Source organism: Corvus moneduloides, chromosome 13 (genome assembly GCF_009650955.1).
Source record: "Corvus moneduloides isolate bCorMon1 chromosome 13, bCorMon1.pri, whole genome shotgun sequence".
NCBI classification, from domain to species: Eukaryota; Metazoa; Chordata; class Aves; order Passeriformes; family Corvidae; genus Corvus; species Corvus moneduloides.
In genome coordinates, this window is record NC_045488.1 from 10,104,388 (window position 1) to 10,124,264 (window position 19,877).

At 45.3% G+C, this 19,877-nt stretch overlaps 2 protein-coding genes across 6 annotated transcripts in view; both read left to right on the plus strand.

The window, feature by feature from the left end:
• Positions 1-5,594, plus strand: part of ALDH1A3 (aldehyde dehydrogenase 1 family member A3) — a 33,312-nt gene extending 27,718 nt beyond the window's left edge. Inside the window, exons 11-13 of the mRNA XM_032122438.1 lie at positions 865-1,022; positions 2,313-2,387; positions 3,752-5,594. Coding sequence (XP_031978329.1) covers positions 865-1,022; positions 2,313-2,387; positions 3,752-3,824 — 306 coding nt within the window. The 3' untranslated portion in view covers positions 3,825-5,594. The remainder of the gene's footprint in view (positions 1-864; positions 1,023-2,312; positions 2,388-3,751) is intronic.
• Positions 5,595-7,778: 2,184 nt separating this feature from the next.
• LRRK1 (leucine rich repeat kinase 1) overlaps positions 7,779-19,877 on the plus strand; it is a 73,797-nt gene continuing 61,698 nt past the window's right edge. For 2 of the 5 annotated variants that reach the window (XM_032122431.1, XM_032122436.1), the window contains exons 1-2: positions 8,166-8,267; positions 11,180-11,393. In XM_032122431.1, coding sequence (XP_031978322.1) covers positions 11,327-11,393 — 67 coding nt within the window. In that variant the 5' untranslated portion in view covers positions 8,166-8,267; positions 11,180-11,326. Of the gene's footprint in view, positions 7,865-8,165; positions 8,268-8,419; positions 8,521-11,179; positions 11,394-11,424; positions 12,339-19,877 lie in introns of those variants that run through there. The other 3 variants (XM_032122432.1, XM_032122433.1, XM_032122434.1) reach the window with 3 other exon arrangements.

Genomic DNA, 19,877 nt, shown 5'->3' on the forward strand with positions numbered 1-19,877 from the left:
CAGGGCATGAGTTACATGCTAAAAATAGAGAGAAAAAGAGCTGAAAATCCCATGACAGACCTTTTCTTAATGAACTGACTCCAAATCCCAAGCCATGATTCACAAAGCTTATTCGGTTCCATTCATTGGCAGTTTTGTTTGCAAATGTTCATCCTTTGCCTAGGACTGAGGCTCCACTTAAGAGCCTGGATATCCCAAAACAAAGACATTTAGAAATACTTGGATGAGCCTAAAAGTGGCCAAAATTAGTTTGTATCTCACCTTCAATGGGCTTTATTGTGCTGTGAGACCCTGCAGACCAAGAAAGGGCTCCACCTTTGATACTGTACCTGATGAGAGACTCCATCCCAAAATTCGGGAAGCCCTCTGTATGCCTGTTGCCTTTACACCGGCACCTGGGAAGCCAAATTTGTGGTCAAACACAGACGTGGTAAATGCACTGCATGCAAATAAAATGCATACAGTGACAAAATCAGGGTTAAAACCAAGGAAGAAAACTTGCAGTCCTTGAAATAAATTAATTGTTACTTGAGTACACTCAGCTTCAGGGTTCAAACAGAGAGCTGTAAATGGAGTAAGGATGAATCATTTGTAACTTGTCCAGATCTAACTCTGCTTCTTTTGATTGTTGTAGATGATCCATTCGTTGTTGGATCTTAACATTTATTAACTACTACAGCACATCACAATGCTTCCTTTGAAGTTTAATTAGTAGTTTTTAAGATACTCTATAAGCAACCCCTAGAAAGCTAAGATATAACATTTTAAATATATTATCCAAAGAGAGCATCTGATTCTGATTACTTCAACATTACCACAATTAGGAGATGCTTTCCTGTAGTAAGGTTTAATTGATATGTGCAGATTTTTGGGCCAGTTCAGCCAATTATGAAGTTCAAGAGTATAGAAGAGGTGATAAGAAGAGCCAACAGCACCGAGTACGGACTCACAGCCGCGGTGTTCACCAAGAACCTGGACAGAGCCTTAACCCTGGCTTCGGCTCTGCAGTCAGGAACAGTCTGGTGAGCAGCCTGGGAACAGAGGGTGGGCTGGGGCTTTGTTTCCTGAGAGGGGAGAGGGATTTAGGACTTGGCAGTCATGTTGGTAAGAGCATGGTGCTAGTAAGGTTGTGGGCTCCATCCCCATATGTACCGTTCATTTAAGAGTTGAATTTCATGATCGCTGTAAGTCCCTCCCAACTCAGAATATCTGTGATTCTCTAAGTGCTGGAGGTAAGATGTATTAGTAGCCTGCCTAGTTTTTGATATTCTGCTCAGAAGCAACATCTGTTCCTCAAAATAAGGTGGTGAGGCCCAGACAGTGTGTCAAGAAATGGACTGGTTTTCCTTCAGTCAAAGTATTTCTTTGTTGGGATTGTAGTAAGGTCCACCAGATGTGGTGCCTTCCAAAACCCTGTACATCGAAAAAACAATTCTCATGATCTTTAGCCAGCACCAGATGGGACTTTGCTGCACAAACCAGTGCGGACAGTAGATGGCAACACACTACTGTCACAAAGAAGAGCAGCTATTTTTGCTTACAAAATTTCTCTTTATATTAGAATCGTTTCAAAGATGGAGTCCTGATTTTTGTCCCGCTCAAGACAGGAAGTTGATCTGGTGTCTGATTCTGATGCAGAGGATTAATTCCAAGAGTTGGCACCAGAAGAATCTGCCTCAAATACTTACAAAAAATGGGATGTTGGGCTTTGAAGGATACATGTGCTGAACACACATGAAGATGCAGACCTACAGCACAAGCCATACCTGTGCTGTATGACCTTCAGTCATTTGATCTTACTGAGATGCTGGGGAAGTGTCTGCATCAGCTTTTTCTACCAAGTATCTATAGAAATGGGCCTAGTGCTTTTATTTTACTGTGACACAATTGTCTGATACAGTCCAAATATTTTCTATACCTGGAAGTGGATGCTAGGGCCTGGTTGTGACTGTTTAGACAGCCTTCTGAGTAAACATGTTCATTTCAGAATGTGCTTAATAAATTAGGGAACAGCTTGGACTATTTATTTTAAACATGACTCTGAACATGGCATAAATTCCAGCTCAAGCATGAATGTCTTTGCCATTAGAGGATATGAAGTGAGATGTAGGTCAGACTGAGAAGTACTCAGATGTTTTCTGTTTCTGCAGCAAAAGAAGATTTTATTGCTAAAATCTGATTTCTCAAGTAACTGAATTGCATAAAAGAGAAAACTGAGAGACTTCAGCCTTTTATTGTATTGTTGCTGTTGTAATCATCTTGCTTTTCTTTGGTATTGAATTGTCTTTCTAAAATTGATGTTTTTATTGTAGGATCAACTGTTACAATGCGCTCTATGCACAGGCTCCTTTTGGTGGCTTTAAAATGTCAGGCAATGGCAGAGAACTGTAAGTTTTGCTCAATATTTTGTTTCTGTGTGGGTAGTGAATGCAATAACATTTGTGACTGTGAAAACGCTGTTGAATTTGCTTTTAAAGTTTAATCAGGCTTGCAGCATGCTGCACAGGGAGGTGCTAAGCCAGTAGAGCGTGGATGTAAAGCACTCCTTTAGGAGCACCTTCATCTGCTTTATAAGCTTTTAATAGCTCCAGTTCAGTCAAGTCCACTTGGAAGCATTTTTCCATACTAGTTAGATTTTCTAGTTAGAAGGGAGAAGTATGGCACCATGGCTGGGGACACTGGTGTCCACCCCAAACCTGTCCCATCTTTCCATGGTGGTGTCTGTGCCTCTTTTTGCTGCTGTATCATTGTTCCTTGTTGGACCTCTTCTGGTGGGAAGGAATGATCTCCCAAATCATTCTATATCCTACCTTCCAAGTTTGCTGCCAAATTACAGAAGAGCCCTCTGTCCCTTTTCCCAGCCCGGCCTGTTGCTGTGGGGCTACCAAACATTTCAGCTCTAACTAGTTACCCTATGAGTTAGACCCAGAGCTGAGACATTGTCTTAAATCTTAATTTTCTTCTTATATAGGAGACAGGTTTTCTTAGACCTTTCAGCAGACTCCTCAGAAGAATCTAACACACCTTTCCTTTCACAAGCCAGATTTAATTTCAGAAACCATTTCTGTAAATGTTCTGGTGCATCTGCTGCTCCGAGACATTCAGGTGCCTCATTTGCTAAGCACAACAAATAAATGAATCCTCAGATGGGACATAGATATATATTGAGACCTTATGGTTTGCTTTGCCTGACTGCCTGGCTAATTAAAGGATGTCAGAGATTTCCCATGGGCAAGGCATGGAAATAGAGCCAACAGTTACCACCAACCAAGACATAATGCAGTGGTGGGCTCTCTCATCAGTATGCATTTCTGGAGCAACTGTGCCCTCCTGATGACATGGTATCTTGTAGACAGAAGCTTTCTTTTGGTGAAAAAACAACTTTAATTATTGTCTAAGCACCAAATAACTGTGTGTACGTGGCTGTCTCTTGTATGGCTTCTCACAGCAGCACTCAGTTTGCACTAGGCAGAGTCACAAGTGTCATCTTGTGGGTTACAGTGACCAAAGCATTCCATGTTTCTTTCACAACAGGGTGTAACTGTATGTACTTATGTGCATGTACTTGGTGGTTATTAGAAGCAGTGGAACAAATAGATAGCTGGTGTAAGTTGTTCATATCTGGTTTTAATGACCTGATGTCACCTACAGCAGCTGTTAATATGCACATATGTACAACTCTCTTCTCTCAGGGAAATACACATTGACATGCTACAATTGTTTGTCGCTTTCCTCCTCTCTTGTTTTGCAGTGGGGAATATGCTCTGGCAGAATATACTGAAGTGAAAACAGTCACCATTAAACTCTCCCAGAAGAGTCCATGAAAACAGGAGGCCTAAAATGCTGACACTCTGAATGTGACACATGGGGGACGTGTTCAGAGCAAGGGGGAGGGGAGGGGTGGGAAGGAAAATGGAAACACCTGTCTTTATTCCTCTAGGAACACTGAATCTACTGGACACCATTTTGCCAACTGGCTCTTCACAAACTGATTTACTGACCCTACTGGCAGTGCACACTTGTACTCTACAAGTCCCTGGCTGTACATCTGCCTGCTCCCTGTGACTCAGATGCTGGTCAGTCACAGTGTTTGCAGGACATCTGCTCCAAACTCGGTACCCCTGAAGGACATGGACATCGCTGGCATGTTAAGAGAGACTGCTGGTACCATCACTGGTACTGGCAAATACCTTCAGAGGCACCTGGATTTCCCTTGGCATAGATGGACTTGAGTGGTAGGGTTAGAACAACTTGACTGGAGCTGCTGGAGTTTGTGTGAAGATTGCAGCTGGAGTTTGGAATGGGAGTGCAAGCTTTCGTGGAAGGTTCTGTAAGGAAATTCTCTTTGAAAGAGTTATCTTGGTGTCTCTAAAGATATATGCATTCTCCATACTGGTGATATTCTAGCCCTGAATGAGATTTGTGGGAGTTTCCTAGAGGACTCCTTTGGGGCCAGTATTTCGCCCAACAGAGACAGACTTTCAAGTGTCCTTGGAACCTGATGTTTGGGTGTGCACACACTACACATGCTGCAAATGCAAGTTCCTGACTTGCTGACCCTTCTGGCTCCCAGTGAGTCACAGTTGTATCTCAAACCTTCACTATAGCACTTTTCTCAAGAGAATTTTGCACTGCACTTACTGTGGTGACACCGAGTTGGATGCTGAGCATGTAGCATGGTAGATACCCCACAGAAAACACCCCACACCAGTCCTTCTGATCTGGGGGAGGAAGCAGCAAGAGCTGCAGGAAACTGTCCTGCTCTCTCTTTCTCTGCAACTTTCAGGCTTTTTGAACATCTCTTTGTTTTTTGAGCCAGGACTATTACTATGAGAGTAAAACTTATAAGCTCTTCTCACTGCTTCTTTGTCGTGTGTGAATGTAGCTTAAAATACATTCCTGGAAGTGCAGTGTGAAAAGGCAGGTGCTCCCAAGCACACCCTGAGTGCTAAAGAGGAGGGTCTACAATCCCGTTACCATGGAATAAGACGTGGCTGGATTTCACTGAGTCAGCAGCTTTACAGTCGTTGTCCCTGTGAGTGCTGTCATCTCGTGGCCAGCACAGAGTAGCTGATCCTTCCCTAAGAAAACAACTGCCTTGGATTGTCCCTTGCTCGCAGCTGTCCATGGAGTGGCTGTCACACCAAGTTCATGCCTTAGTACCTCCTGCAGTAACTTCTTTGCATACCCAGACATTATTATGAGATTAATTGTGATGAGATTAATGACAAGCCACATGCTGTCTTCAGTTCCTGGGTTCACTGCTTTCCCTCCTTGTCTCCTCCTGACTCTGCTGGAGAACCCTGGCAAAGGCACAGCCAGTCCCACGTCTGCAGGAGCTGTGAGTGTGCAGGAGTTAGTGGTGACAGCTTGTTAGGAAGTTCAGCTGATCCCTCTGGGATTGTCCTCTGAGAACAAACCCACCGAGATTCCTTATGGCTTATCAGCAGATCTCCAGGGAGCACTGATGAGGATTGCTGCTCCAGATGTCAGAGCTCGAAGCAGAAATGCAGGTCTAACCTTTCTTCTCTGCTGCAAGCCAGGATTTAACCAGTACCTTCCGTTGCTCACAGATAGATAGGCTCAGACAGCAACAAATTCTGTTGCATGAGTGGAGCTTTTTTTGGAGGAGGAAGGAAGGTGGGTGGCGATAAGTAAGGAAAAAAGTTTGCATGAGCCTAAACTTCCTTATTAGTTGGTGAACGTTAAAATTGCACTTCCACACCACTTCACTTCTGACGTGACATACATCCAACAGTGTAACTAGGAGCCTGTCCTCCCAGGGGGTGTGAGACAGGTAAATCTCCCTCTCCAGTGATGAAAATGTCCTCCCTTCCCCATCAAAGGCCAAATGGGTTAATCGTAAATAAGTTTCTATTTTTGTAAGGCACGTAAGAGTGCAAACATCTTCTCAGACAAACATTTTACTCTTGCCCACCTGAGGGTTTTCTTGGGCTGCAGCCAGACAGTAGGGAGGTGAGGCAAACAGTAAAAGGCTGGTTATCCTGATGTATCTCTGTATTTTTGATAAACAATGGTGGAGACTGAAATAATCTGAAATTCTTAAAATCCTACTCTTCTGGCTTTATACGTATGATATATATTTCACTTTTTTTCCCCCTTATCAAGTTTTTAAAAAGTCAATGTATCTCTTTTTGTATAAATCAGGGTTTGACTCTACACACTGAATTTTCTAAGTTATATAACACTAGACACTAACTTTAAAATAACCCCTTAGAGGGTATATATATTCTTCCATTGCACAGTAAGGCTTTCATATGAAATACTAGTTGTTTTTTTTTTAAAGAAAAGAACTATATTTATAAATTAGGATACAGTTAATCTAATGTATTTTTATAGCTAAAGGTACATGAAAATGCTATGTTTAAACCTCATGTATATATATTTAGACTATGGATATCTTTTTTTGTAATAGTTCTTGTTCCTAATAAATGTTTAACTTTGTGAAATGGGTGTGTCTGAGGATTCAGTATCTCACTGGGGGACTGTGAGGGAATCTGCACTTGGATTAATTTCTGCAATTTGGGAAGAATTAGCCAATTTTACAAAGTGCTAAGTGTGGTCAGTGCTCTGCCATAAAAGCTTGAGTTGTGCCATTTACCGTGAGCAGAGGGAGAAGAGCAGAGCTGCAGCTGGCAGGGGCAAGCACAAAGTTGGATGGATCCTCTTTTCCTTCTGAGGTGAGCCTCAAAATGAAGTGTTTCAAGACACCGTGGCTCCTGCAGCCAGACGGGGCTCCCTGCCTTGGTCTGGCTGCTTTCTAAACTCCTTGAGACACATCCACCACTAGTGTGGCTCCGCTAAATGTGTTCCCAGCCCTGTTTTATTTCTCTCATCTGCAATGTAGATACAGAGCAAGAACATTCCATTGTCTTTTAACTCTCTTCCCATCTGATGTGTGAGAAATTCCTATCGGCTCCCTACACAGACCAAGCCAAACTCCTTGAATTTTCCACTTGCTGACAGCATCACTCAGAAGCTTTCAGACTTCAGAAAAGGGAAGGCTGGAGATACAAAGGCATTACTGTGAGTGACATAATCAATGGAGACATAAGGAAGAGTGGGATGAAATTTGGTGAGGGAAAAAGGGAAAAGTTAGCTTGAATATGTGGGTAAATTATTGCCAGAGGAAATTAGAGGCTCTATCGTAATAAAGGAAAAAGAGTTATTTTGGGGTATTTTCAAACATTGTGCTAAAAAAGGTGTAAGAAAGGTCTGGGTAAGAGCTGGGCTGTGGGGCATAAAAGGGAGCAGTCTGGATAAGACGTAGAAAGGGTGCTAAAAACAGGCAACGCTGTTTTTTAGTTGTGTAAAAAGTCAAAAAACAATAGTATTGGTACGTTCTTGCTCTCCACCTATGGCTGCAGCTGGATGCAGATTGATGGGCACCTGAACACGGGGAAAAGCACCGGTGAACACACATCTCTGTTCCATAATCATCCAATGAAGCCCTCAAGCAAATCTCAGGCTACCGCAGCCGTTCTGTGAATGCACATCCATCCTCAAGTGACCATCAGTGATCTATTGCTAGGTACGGACCAGGGAAAAAAACCCATCCTCTGTGTATAATTTACAGAATCACTACGAAAAGCAAAGCAAAAGGCACGCAGAAATGGTCTTGTCTTAGCTGGTCCGACGGGTGTGGGAAATGGAGCAATCTCTGCCTTGTCAGAGGTTCCTGGGGAGGAATGGGTCAGTCTGGGGAAGGACTGCGCACACCAACATCTGACTCCTTCCGAAGAGAGGGGGCAACCTCGCTCTGCTCTTCCAGCGAGGACCAAACTCGCCGCGATCCGGGGAAGGAGCAACTTTCAAAGTCAGAGCTGTGCTGGGCGCTGCCGCGGTAAGGCCGGGCCCGGCGGGGACGATGGGCAGCGGTGCGGGAGGGATCCTGCTCCAGCCACCGCCACTCCCAGGCTGGGTTTTCCTAAAAAACTCAAATCCGCTGAGCCTGAGGGGCTGCCCGGGGGCGGGCCGGCGTGCGGGTCGAGTCTGGGGAAGGAGCTCCATCCGCCTCCTCCGGGCCAGCCCTGCCCTCGGCGGCAGGCGAGGGGCCGTGCCGGGGGACTCGCCCTTGGCCACGGCGCCGGGCCAGGGGCCGGAGGAGGAGCCGCTGTCCTGCTCCCTTTCCTGCCGGCCTCCCTCTGCCTCCCGGGCCGCGGAGCGAGGCGTGCGGGCGGCGCCGGAGGAGGCGGAGGAGGCGGCGGCGGCGGCGGCGCGGGGAGCGCTGGCCCGGGACACAGGAGGTACCGTGGGTTTGCTGCCGCTTCTCGGGCACCTGCCTCGCCGCCAGGGCAGTCGGTGTGGGGGGCTGCCGGGGCGTTTCGGGTGGAAAGGAGGGGGGAACCGCGTTTTCTTATAAAGAAAATGAAAGTTCGGAGGGAACTTTGCGGGTGCAGCGCGGCGGGAGCGCGGCCGCCCCGCCCGGCGGGGACGGGGAGCACCGAGACTCGCTCTGAGGGGACGCCCCACCCCGGCAGCTGGAAAGCGTCCGGAAAGGTTTGTGAGACCCCCGAGTCCCCAAGCTGCTGGCCGAGGTGTGGGAGAAGGGGGTGGCTTGGTGCTCACTGCTCACCCGGGGAGGAAGGATGCGGGTCCCAGCGGGCAGGGCGGCCCAAGGCGGGCCGGGAGTCCCTGGGCTGGCACTTCAGCCCCTGGTTCGCCATCACCTCGCCCGCTGTGACACCAGGCAGGAGAGCCCCAGCGCCTTTCCACACCGGTGGTCCCTGGGCCTCTCAGATCCGTGGTGATTCCCAGCCCCAGGTGGGAGTGTCAGAAACAACAAGTGGTTTGAGCAAAGAACTGAAGTTTTAGCAGGGGTTTTTTGTGAATTAGGAAGCGATCTCGGGCAAACTGTGATGTTTCTGAGGGCCTGGCTGCTTTTAGGCACAATGCACGGGTAAGACTGGGCGGGCTGGTGAAGTGGAGGGGAGGTGATGGTTCAGGTGTGGTCAGATATGCTGGGGCAGTAGCAGGTGTCAGGACTGGAAATGTGTGAAATGGGATGTAAATCCCATATACACGTGTTCAGGTGTATTTTGCGTGGTCCGTCTCCTTCTGAACGAGATTCTGTAGAGCACGTAGACTCCCTAAATGAAATCCACATGTGGTGTTTGCATGAGTTACAGTTGTGTGCACCTTGCTTAACATAAAGCTCTGTAGGGTTTTTTTTTAGTTATATACACAAAGGTCCTGAAATACAGAAATGCTGCGTAGATGGGCGCTGTGTGGCATTAATACACATGGCTACAACATTCAGTTACTTGCAGCTAAAGGGAACTGATCATCAAAACCACACCACTATTTTTCTTAAAAGCTATTTTTCCTTTCACTTTATATGAGGAAAGTTTCAGCCTGGGGAATAAGGTGAGTAGAGAACTAAAAATCAGGACTGGGATGGTTTTCAAGCCTCAGGGGTCCACACTGACACCTGTTCAGTGTTCTTGTACAGTTGTTGTGGGCACACATGGTTTGTCCCTGTCTCAGAGTAGGGAAATGCCTCAGAAACCATCATCTGCTGCAGAGCTGGTGGGTCGGAGCGTGCATGGGGAAGTGTTTACTCTCACTGGAGCTGCTCAGTGCATTGAGGGCAGGCAGCTGCTGGCATCACATCCCCTCCATTGTCAGAGTTAACAACCTGGACTGCTTTGGGGAAGTGAGAGCCTCCCTGACACCTCTGCCTAGTGTGCCCCACCCATGGCATGGAGGGATGTGTGATCCCAGCGCAGCAGGTCCTCCTGTGTGGTCAAGGGAAGCTAAGACCAGGAGAGAAGCCGAGTCTGGTGGGAACCCAGAACGTTCCAGGACAGAATTCAGTCCTCCACCAACATGGCCCAATTCACCAGTTTGTGGGCTTGGTTCTGGGCTTAGGGATCACCTCCATCTCAGCCTCCTGCAGCACCCAATGCCCAGACTGTGGGCACAGGGGTGTGAGTTTTGGCTCCTGCTGCCAGGTAGTGCAAAGTCAGGGTCAGCAGAAGCTGAGTGCATCTAAAATTCAAATATTTGCCTAGAAACAACTGAAGTACGATGCAGTGATTTTTAGTGTTGTTGGCTGGTGGTTGAAACCCAGTATAAAGAGGGAGGAGCAGAAAGCTTCCTGGAGAGTGGTGATAGATCAGCATATTTTTATATTCCCCTTGGCCTTTGATCCCAGCTCAGGAAGCCAGCTCTGCTCAGGGAGAGTCAGGGATGATCTCGGGCCTTGCTGGCCAGAGTGCGAGGTGGGTTATGAGCTTTGCTGAGATAGAGCCTCAAATCAAAACTTCATCATCACACACCAGACATGAGAAGAACCAGTAAGAGTCAGTTGAGGAGCATCATGTTACATCTGAGAGGCATTTACTGGCTGAAACTGAAAGCAGAAAATGAACAAGCTCTGATGCTGGTTGGACAGACACTTCAATCCTCCAGTAGTTTGAACCTCTGTATGAAGAGGTTAAAGGGTGGTTGTGCAGCTGTGAAAAGGGAAGAAGTTGGAAATGCCTCAGGAGACTGAACTGTGCAATTTTCTGCTGCCTGTTACACCAGGCAGTTCACAAGAAGCCAACCTGTGGTATTTCCTAAGGGCCTGATTTGCCTCCCTGCGTGTGTTTGAAGAAGCCTGATGCTTCCAGGGTCAGAGAGTTCTCTAAAAGGACTGGGCAGAGGGGACAGGAGCTGGTGTGTTTCTCTTTACCCTCTTCTCTTTCTTACAGAGGATTATCTCAGTAACCACATCAGTATTTTTCAGTTTCTCACAGTCTCACAAGAGCCGTGGTTGTCTTTGTGGATGGGAAAGGTTTTGAGGTTGCATTTAGGATTTTTCCAGCTGCACTGCAGGGTTTCAATGGTCTGCCTTTACACCAGCTTGTGGAGAATCTGAAACTGCAGCTGTGACCCCTGCCTACCCCCTTGTCCTCTGCCCAAAGACTGAGCAGCTTTGGTGGTGAAAAATTAGGAACATTATCTTTCTGTAGTGCAGAAATTGTTAGTCCCCTCTATTAATTCATTTTATGCTCTTAACAAAGCTATTATGAAAATAATTGTATTTATAGGATGATAAGTGTATTTCTGCAATGTAGCATTTAGACAACTGTGTTAATAGTGGAGAGGTATGAGTGTCTCACAATTTCTATAGTAGAATGATTAATTTGTTTTGCTGTTTATTTTTAAACAGAGTAAATGGTGTTTCTTCAGGATGGTGCTCCCTAGCATCCTCTGTTCCTGCATTCACATGATGGGGACCATCCAGCTTTGACAACACTGTTCACTTTGAAGTGCTGTGGAAAGTTTGTCTGAGGGACCTTCACAACGGCAACCCAGAATGTACTGGTGTGTGGGAACGGAGGAATCCGCTGTTTGCAGGGAGAGCAACATGGATCCACAAAATGGTAAATAGGAGGATTTATTTCTTTCCTGTTCAGACTGGGAGCAAAAGGTTCTAAGAGAACTCAGTACCCAGCTGCCACTGGACTTTGATGAAGTTTAAAAATGGGGAAGTTTTTTGAGCCCTAATCTTTGAAAATTTACAGTCTAGAACAAGGAATTTTACTTCCAGGGAGAATGATGTTGAACTACTGAGGTGGTAAGAATAGCATTCCCCTGAAGATGGATGTTCTCCAAAGGCCTACGGAATTAGTCAATATATGTATCACGTCTCACCAGTTCCGAAATATGTTTTACAAGATCTGTGCTTTTTCAGTGTGTGAATGCAAATATGTTCCCAGTCACTGATGCAATGGGTGTTCAGGGTATGAAAGCTGCTAAAATCAGAGCATCTCTTCCCAGCCTGAACAGATATTAACCTGCTCCAGTTTTACTGTCAGCTCTGATTCAGTGGCTTGCAGTGATTTACTGTTGGGCTAGATTAGAAGGTTTGTGTTTATGTAATTAAGAAATTCCCCTTTTGGAAGGGACATATGCTTCAGGTTGCTTCCTGTGAATTTTTTTTCCTGAGCAGCCGAATTATTTTTGGATGGTTTCTCTCACTGCAACCCTCAGCTCCCCAGCACTGCCATGCTTCTCTGAGTCAAACCCCAGTTATGTTTCTGCAGCAAGAAATAGCCTCCTGTTCTTGTGTAACGGTGTTCCCCTCTTGCAGCAAGTGCTTCATTAGGAGGCAGCATCTGCGTTTGAAGTGTGGGAAGAAGGTGTGTTTGACGCTTTGTAGTGAGTAAGCAGGCTCCAGCAGAAGCTAATGTTTTTGCAGCCTTATTTTGGATTTTATCAGCAACTATGAAGCAAAACCCGATAGTTTATTCAGAGGCCTCCTTGTCTTGTTTGAAGACGTTTCTCACCAGCGTCACAGGGAGCTCTGGGAACTCTTTCCTTTCTCCGTATGTATTCTGCTTGTTCTGTGATGCTGATTTTTCTGTTTGCTTTTGGTAATTAGCCTTGTACCTTTCTGTAACACTTGGTTATTGGATATTCTTATAATTTTTAAATTCTATTTTCTGAGTTTCTCTCTGGAAGAAATTATCTCCACTTGAATACTAAGCTATAAACCATGAGAAGAATTTTAATCTGCGCTAACGGTTTGCAACTGTTTCGAATTGCTAAATTTTTGTTCTGCAGTAGTGATCTGACAAGTTTTCTCATTGTTTAAAGATACAGTAAATAAATTATTGTAGGAGTGAATAATGAAGTGAAGAGTGGAATAGTTGTATTTTCTACATTTTGACTTCAGGTTTTTTTCTGAGAACTTTATTACACGTTGCTGTTATGTAATTATATTCAGTTAAACTGGTTAGCTGGAAGCATGCAAATCTCAGTGGTAGACTCTTCTATATGGATATATCTGGGTTATATTAAAACAGTCTACAGTGTTGGAAAATTAGGAAAGGGATCCTTGTAAAGCTTAAGATCCCTGTACAAGGCACCGGTACTGCCTTGGTGGATTTGCTCTTTATAAGGGTACTGTACATGCTTAAACTCATTGTTACTTCAGGATTGTTTGGGTCCTGCCAAGAATGATTGTCATTAGCTAACCGGTCCACTCCCTAAGTTAGCTGGTCCTTGTTCTGCGTTCGGATCCCATTACAGGGACTGAAGCAGGAACACGGTGACTCATTCAGCCTCCACATGCGAACCCATTGTTTACGCGCCTTTAGGAACAAGGTGGATGCAGTCTCCTGCTCCCATTCAGCGGGAACTGCTGGGAAGGGGAGTGAGATCCCGGATCATTCCTTTAATGCCGACGACCTCGTTAGTGCTCAGAGCTTGGAGTCTTTTTTTCTTTCGGGCAGGAGGGACCGGCATGTGGCTCTGGGGGGTTAACCAGAGCACGGTGGTGTCGGGGCTCCGGGATGGGTCAGTCGGATCGGTAGGGCTGGAGGCACCTTTCAGCAGGTCCCTGTGCACTTCCATTATCTGAAACCTTAGGATTTTTTAGGAGTTTTTTTCCTGGCAGCTATAAAGCCCTGGCCAATTGTATGTGGAGAAAAGGTTCACAGCATCCTTATATGTTAGAAAATGTAACATAGGGTGCAGGGGCTCACCTTGCTCAGGTGTCTCCTCTGCTGTTCCTCCCGGCTGTGCAGTGATCTTCCCGTATCCCAGCAGGATGCCAGCTTTCCCCGGGAGTGGGCGAGCTGTGTGTCAGAACTGGACCCTCTCTTCCCTCCAGGGTTGATGCTGGGCTTGACTTGGTGGTGCTGACTGAGCCCTCGGAGGGGATTTGTCACTGAAGCGCAGGATGAGGCTCCCTTGTGGGTGCACCCAGCATCTCCCTTGCCTCCTCAAACCCTGCTTCCCCTCTCCTGGATTTGTTCATCTTGTCCTAATTAAAAGAAACTGAGCAGAGATATGGGGGTGGCTGCAGTCTTTCATGAAGCACAGGGTTTGGGGTTTTTTTTTAAATTTGGTTAAAGAGCTCTACATAATACAGAGGAGGTGACGTGATGTGAATTTTGTAGGAAGTACAATGGAAGCCCAAAGGCATCACTTTATGAATGCATAGAAAAGCATAAAGATTCATTTCCTTTCTATGGGCTGATTGGTTTCTTTGAATCTTACAAAATTTCACAGCTAGGATTTAATTCTTACGTGCTTTTCTGGGAGACAGTTCCTCAGAGGTGTAGGAGAGCAGTCATTGTCTTCTGAAACATCAGGGTACTTCTGTTGAAGAGCTTATCTCCCTCTTACTGTGTATTTTATTCAAAGTTACAGAGCATTCATACGCCACATGTGTGTGTCTCAGAGGTGGAACTGGATTATCCTTCAAACATGCCAGAGGGTGTCTCTTCTCTCCTGCTCAATCTAGAAATGAGCACTGAAAAGGGGGGTTATGGTGGAATGTGTCTAACATTACATAATTAGGGACAACAATGCTAAGGAGAGCTGCTTCAAACTTTTTAGTAGCTTTGCAGATATTAACTAACAGCACCTTCACAACTTCTTTTGAGGGAAATCAGATGTAACTTGGTGACTTTCCACTGTCCAGGAAAGCACAGATAGACATGGACAGTGTGCCTGGAAAAGGGACCTAAATATTACATGAGGGAGCAAACAAGTAACCAGAATATATGACTCCAGCTGTCATTTGGAGTGGACCAGAGGCCCCTAAAGCTGTGCTTTGCAAATGCTGTGGTGACCCTACAGCTCACAGGGCTTTATCTTTTATCAGAAAGAAGCTGCCCACAATGGCAGCAACCTTTGCAACCCTGGCTGGGCCATGGCTCAGCTCAGATCTGACTCAGAGGGAAAGCTGCTGCCTGCCCTGATGCTTCCTGAATCCTGAAAAAGGCTCTGGTGTGAGTAAGGGTTCAACTGGAAAAGTCAAAGGGTCGTTTAACGAGAGGGACTGCTCAGGAGCAAGTGCAATTTTATAGGGAAAGTTTCACAACAGTTTGAGTGGTGACAGCTCAAGGTTGGCCAATAGCAAATGGAGCAGTTTATCCTCCTGGGGCACACTTTGTGCCTCCAGCCTCACTGCTGGTTGGCATCAGGGCAGGGTATTGCAGAGGTGGACTCGATAATCCTGGTGGGTCCCTTCCAACTCAACCTATTCTCTGATTCTATGATTTCCTCACAATTCTACACCACTGTTGCCTTAAAAGTGAACAGCAGGAACTTGAATAGCTTTGTTGAAAAAGCTTTCCTGCTGAATAGAGGAGGAAGGGAAAATCAGCACCACAGGTATTACGTTGTTCCTCATGAAATCACCATGTAAACCTTAAAATCTTCCCATCAGCTGTGTGTGGGGACAGGACCAGCAGCTGGGCCTTGGGGCACATTGTGCTGTGTAACAGGGAAAGAATACTCACAGCCTGTGTCCTGCTTTTTCCATCCACACATCACCCTGAGTTTTTCATGACAGTGTGGGGTGAGAAGGACAAGGAGAGGATCTGGGAGGTGAACTGAGCACACGGAGCACTGGAGAGCTGCAAAGTGTGTCAGTCATGTGAAGTTCTTTATAATCAGACTAAATCAGCCTTGAAGGTTTTCTGGTTTTTTTCCTGCTTGTTAAGCTGAGAGTAAATTTGAGTCCAAACAGCAAACTGAAAGGGTTCCTATGAGCTTAAAAAGCAGAAAATAGAACAGGTTTTGTATGTGAGTCAGTCTTACTGCAGAATGCCCTGCAGAAGGAGAAGTAGGAAATGCTCAGCAGGAATAGGAAGTACACTAGTAAGGCAGTAATAGGCTTGTATTTTTAAATATTTAAATAAACTCTTCATACTGAAGTGGTGCAATCTCACAAGGGGCCAAGAACCACTGCGGAAGGCTGGTCTGCAGCTGAACATGCCTGTGGTTAAACCTGCTCTCCCATGCAGAGCTGAATGTTACAACATCTCTCCAAACCCAACCTGCATTTGAAAAAGGGCAAGGAATGCTGAGGCATTTACAATTTTCCTGATAAAAACCATCAAAGCCAGTCTGCTCTTGAACTTGAGGGCTGTATCAAGGAGGGCAGAGCTGCTGTGAGAGCCGGTGGTGCACTAAAGACCTTGGGAAGTTAATTGAGCAGAGAGTCTGACCTGAGAGCCAGTTTGATTTACAGGCAGCAGTATCTTTATCTGAGCTGTATCTGGAATTATCTGCTGCTTTTCAGCTTTATTTTTCCACCTTCATATTAAAATGTATTTGTGGTCTATTACATTGAAATGCAACTTATGACAACTCTATCAAGAAGCCTGGAAAAAAACAAAGATAAGGTAGTAAAGAAAATCCTTCGCCCTTAGAACTTATACACAGGGAGTTCTTTACAATGTTCCTGAGGTGCGATTTATGAGGGAGCTTTCAGGTGAAGGTTGATTCTGGGGTCATGGAACTGCTGTCCTCTGTTTCAGTGGGGAAAAAAGCAATTGATAGTGTTCACACCAACTCAGCCTTTACCAGGCCTGTAATTGATTTATTATTTTGACAGAGATGTTGCAGGTGATTTTATACTTGCATTAAGAAAATGCTATGAATTATGGGGGTTTATCCTCCCCAGAGCCTATGGGGGCCTTATCCAAAACCCATTACAATCTTTGCACCGACGTAATGGGATCTTCAGGGATCCTTACAGCATTAAGTCTGTGGTTTGTTTGTTTTTCACTGCTCTGATGGATAAAGGCTCTGCTTGCAGAAGGCAGTGAGCTGGGAGGAACTGTTTGCATTGCAGGTGAGGATGGGGGAGATGGATTTTATACCATTCGACTCCCAATCTGCTATATAAAATCATAGAATTATGGAATTTTTAAGGCTGGAAAAGACCTTTCAGGTCACTGGGTCCACCTGTTCCCGCAGCACAGCCAAGCCCACCATTAAACTGTGTCCCCAAGTGCCACATGCACACAGCTTTTAAACTCCCCCAGGGATGGTGACTCAACCATGAAGTCTGTCTCTTAATAGGTTCTATTTCAGATTTTACATCAAGTCAGGCTGATATTTAATTCCTTCCCTTAATCCAAGTGTGTGTGCTCATTAGTGGGTCAGCAATTGCTTATTTGCATGATTCTGTATCACCACAGCAGCAGCTCTTTTATGTAAGCTGCTGATATTTTCAGAACAGAAGTGTCTCCATGTTTTTAATTTGTGCCTCATCCCCACTTAGAGGACCTATTTAAAAAGTCTTTAAGTTTTAGGAAAGGTTCTCACCCTTCCAAAAGCCTTTCTGCAGTCAGAAGGACTCTGGGGTTCAACAGTTTGTGTTGCTGGCAGGGCTTGGGGTCTGCCATGGAGATGCACAGTGGGAAACCTGGGGCAGATCCTCTCTGTTTTGGCTCTCCCTCTCCAGTTGGAGAGGGCAGCAGATCCCTGGTGAGCTTCAGGAACTTCTCATCTGTAAAGACAAGCTCTGTTACTGTCACCCAGGGGTGAGGGAGAGGGTCAGTCTGCCACAGGAAGAGTGGGAGGAAGGAGGTGAGTGGGAAGGAGCAGGGACCTGGGGCTGAGAGCTGGAGGAGCAGCTTCATTTTCTCTCTAATAGTCAATATGTGGCTCCCAGGCATAAAGGCTGGCATTTCATACTGCTGGGGAAAACTCAGTCCCAGGCTGCCCCCAGCTCCTCTCTCTGCATAGCTGAAAATAATGGAAAAATAATGAACCAAAGCAGTGACTCAAACAAGAAGTCTGGATAAATTTAGCTCAAATATTCTTGGTATGTTTGTGGTCACTGTGGAAATTGCATCACTTCTTGTTTTAATGATCAAAATATTGCTTGGAAAACTGGCATCTACCCGAGAAGGGCTCAAAATGAAATCCTTTAAAAGCAAGTATGTCTTTGTTTCACCTGCAGTTAATTGGTTTTGGGGATTATTTGTTTTATTCCCATCTTGGTTAAAGAGGTTTTGGACTGGAGGTTATTACTGCTTAATTGAAAAGCCACAAGGTTTAGAGCTGATATACTCTGCAGCGTGATTATATGCTTCACATAAAAGTTCTGTCTGGGGAGTAGGATTCAAAAAGAGTGCTGGTAATTGCTGAAGACAAGACCTCCTCCAGAATCTGCCTGCATGTCTTTCTGTCTTTCACATCAAAGAGCCTTTGAAAATGCTTTTATTTTTGCATCAAATAGGAACTTTTTTTTTTTTTTTGTAACACTAATAGACAGGATCCCTTTTCAGATCTCATACATAGCTTGAAAAACAAAAAGCCTGGCTCCTTAAGTGAGCTTGTAATCCTGGTCATAATTCTCCCATGCTTTGCACCTTGGGCCTTTCATACAGTGGCAGGGTGGGAATAAAAGCTGCCAAATCAAAGCCGTTTGCATGGATAGGACCAGGTTCTTGGATGCAGTGGATCAGAGTTCGTCAAACGTTGGTGGGAGGGGGATGAACCGTGCCCTGCCTCATTTTGCTGTCTCTGCCTTGGAACAGACATCCAAAAATGCTGTGAGCTGCAGTGGGCTCACAACATGGACCTAGGATCCTCCCAGGCAGAATCTTCATCCTCCCTCCACTGAAATGAGTGCTGTTATTCCCAGGCACCAGGAAGACAAAATACCTCCCTTTCCCCCTCTCTGCAAATGCAGGCAATTTCTGCCACTTGTAGGTTTTGTCACAAGTAGAGGAAGGTTTTATGGGTTTTTTTTGGTAGCCTCATTAAAGCTTTGGTGGCTATCTGGGCCAACAGCAGAGGACTTTCCATCAGGTTTTCTTTCTGCTCCAGACACAGCTGTTAAGGTGATCCTCCCTCTGAGCTAGTCTGTCCTGGAAACCAGGATCTTCTCTATTCCCATGGAGGAAGAGTCAGAAGTGGGAAGTGCTCACATTGAGTTCAGTAGAAGCTGGAGTGAAGCCCCACTTTCTTCACGGTTTTGTGTGGATTTTTTGTTTTCTTTTCCAGACTAACCTATTCCTTTCCCCTGGTGTGCTTCCCAGCTGTGCACTTCCCTTGGCTCTGCTGTTGCCAAATTGTCGCTTCAACTCACTTGATGCCAACTGTATCCAATATCTTGATTGCAATTTCTTTTTCTCTGCATGCAACACTTTTACTTAAACTGATCCAGAGTGGTTGTCTTAGTGATAAATGAGAAGTGAGGGTATAGCAAGGAGTATTTTATTAGTCAAGCAGGCACAGTAAAGAAGCTCATTGAACTGTGTCTAACATGTACTAAGCTTGGATTTTGCTGCGTGGGATGTTTGCCCCCTCAAATCTCTTGAAAGGCGTCTTCCTTTAGATGTGTCTCCTGCATCTGTCAGTTTTTTAAATAAAAAATATTCTCTTATTCTCCAAACTTTAGTCAAAGTAGCCTGTGAGGCTCCTGTGTTAGGTCTGAGTATGTGGGTTAACTTCTGGCTGTGCATAATGTGGGAATACAGGCTGTAGGTCTGGAAGGAATGTGTGGGTCAGTGTCCTGATGTCACACTCCTACACCTTATGTCTCTCTGGAGAGCTAGATTTTGGCTGCTTCTGTGCTACTATTTTTGATCAGCAATTGGGTTGCAGTGATGTAAATGGGTTTTCCATTTAGGAAAGTGTTTACATGTGTTAATTAAGTGAAGCACAAGCTTAGGAGCTGCTTTTCCCAAATCAGAGGAGCTGTGGGATTGCTGGATGTGTCTTTGGTGGAGCTGGTAGAAGACTTGTGCTAAAGAAGAGACCTGAGCAGAGACCATGGGCCCATCTTCCTCTTACTCACACATAGCAAATCCCTCCTGAGCTCTCCACATGTAGCCTCTCACAGCTGGGGCTAAAAGCATTTGCTTCTTTCTAAAGCAAGCTTTAAGTATGTGTCTAAGTTGCAAAAGTGGGCTGGCCATGAGGTGGTACTTCCCCAGTGTGAATAATTAATGTTTTAATTTTTTTAGAAGAAGGATTTTGAGCAAATTATTTCTGTGAAAGAGAGAAAACATTGGTGTGTGGGATTTTTTCCCTTCTGATGAAAGCTTGACTGTTAGGGAAAAGGAAAATGTTCAGAAGAAAGTTAGCCATGAAATTTTATTTTGTGA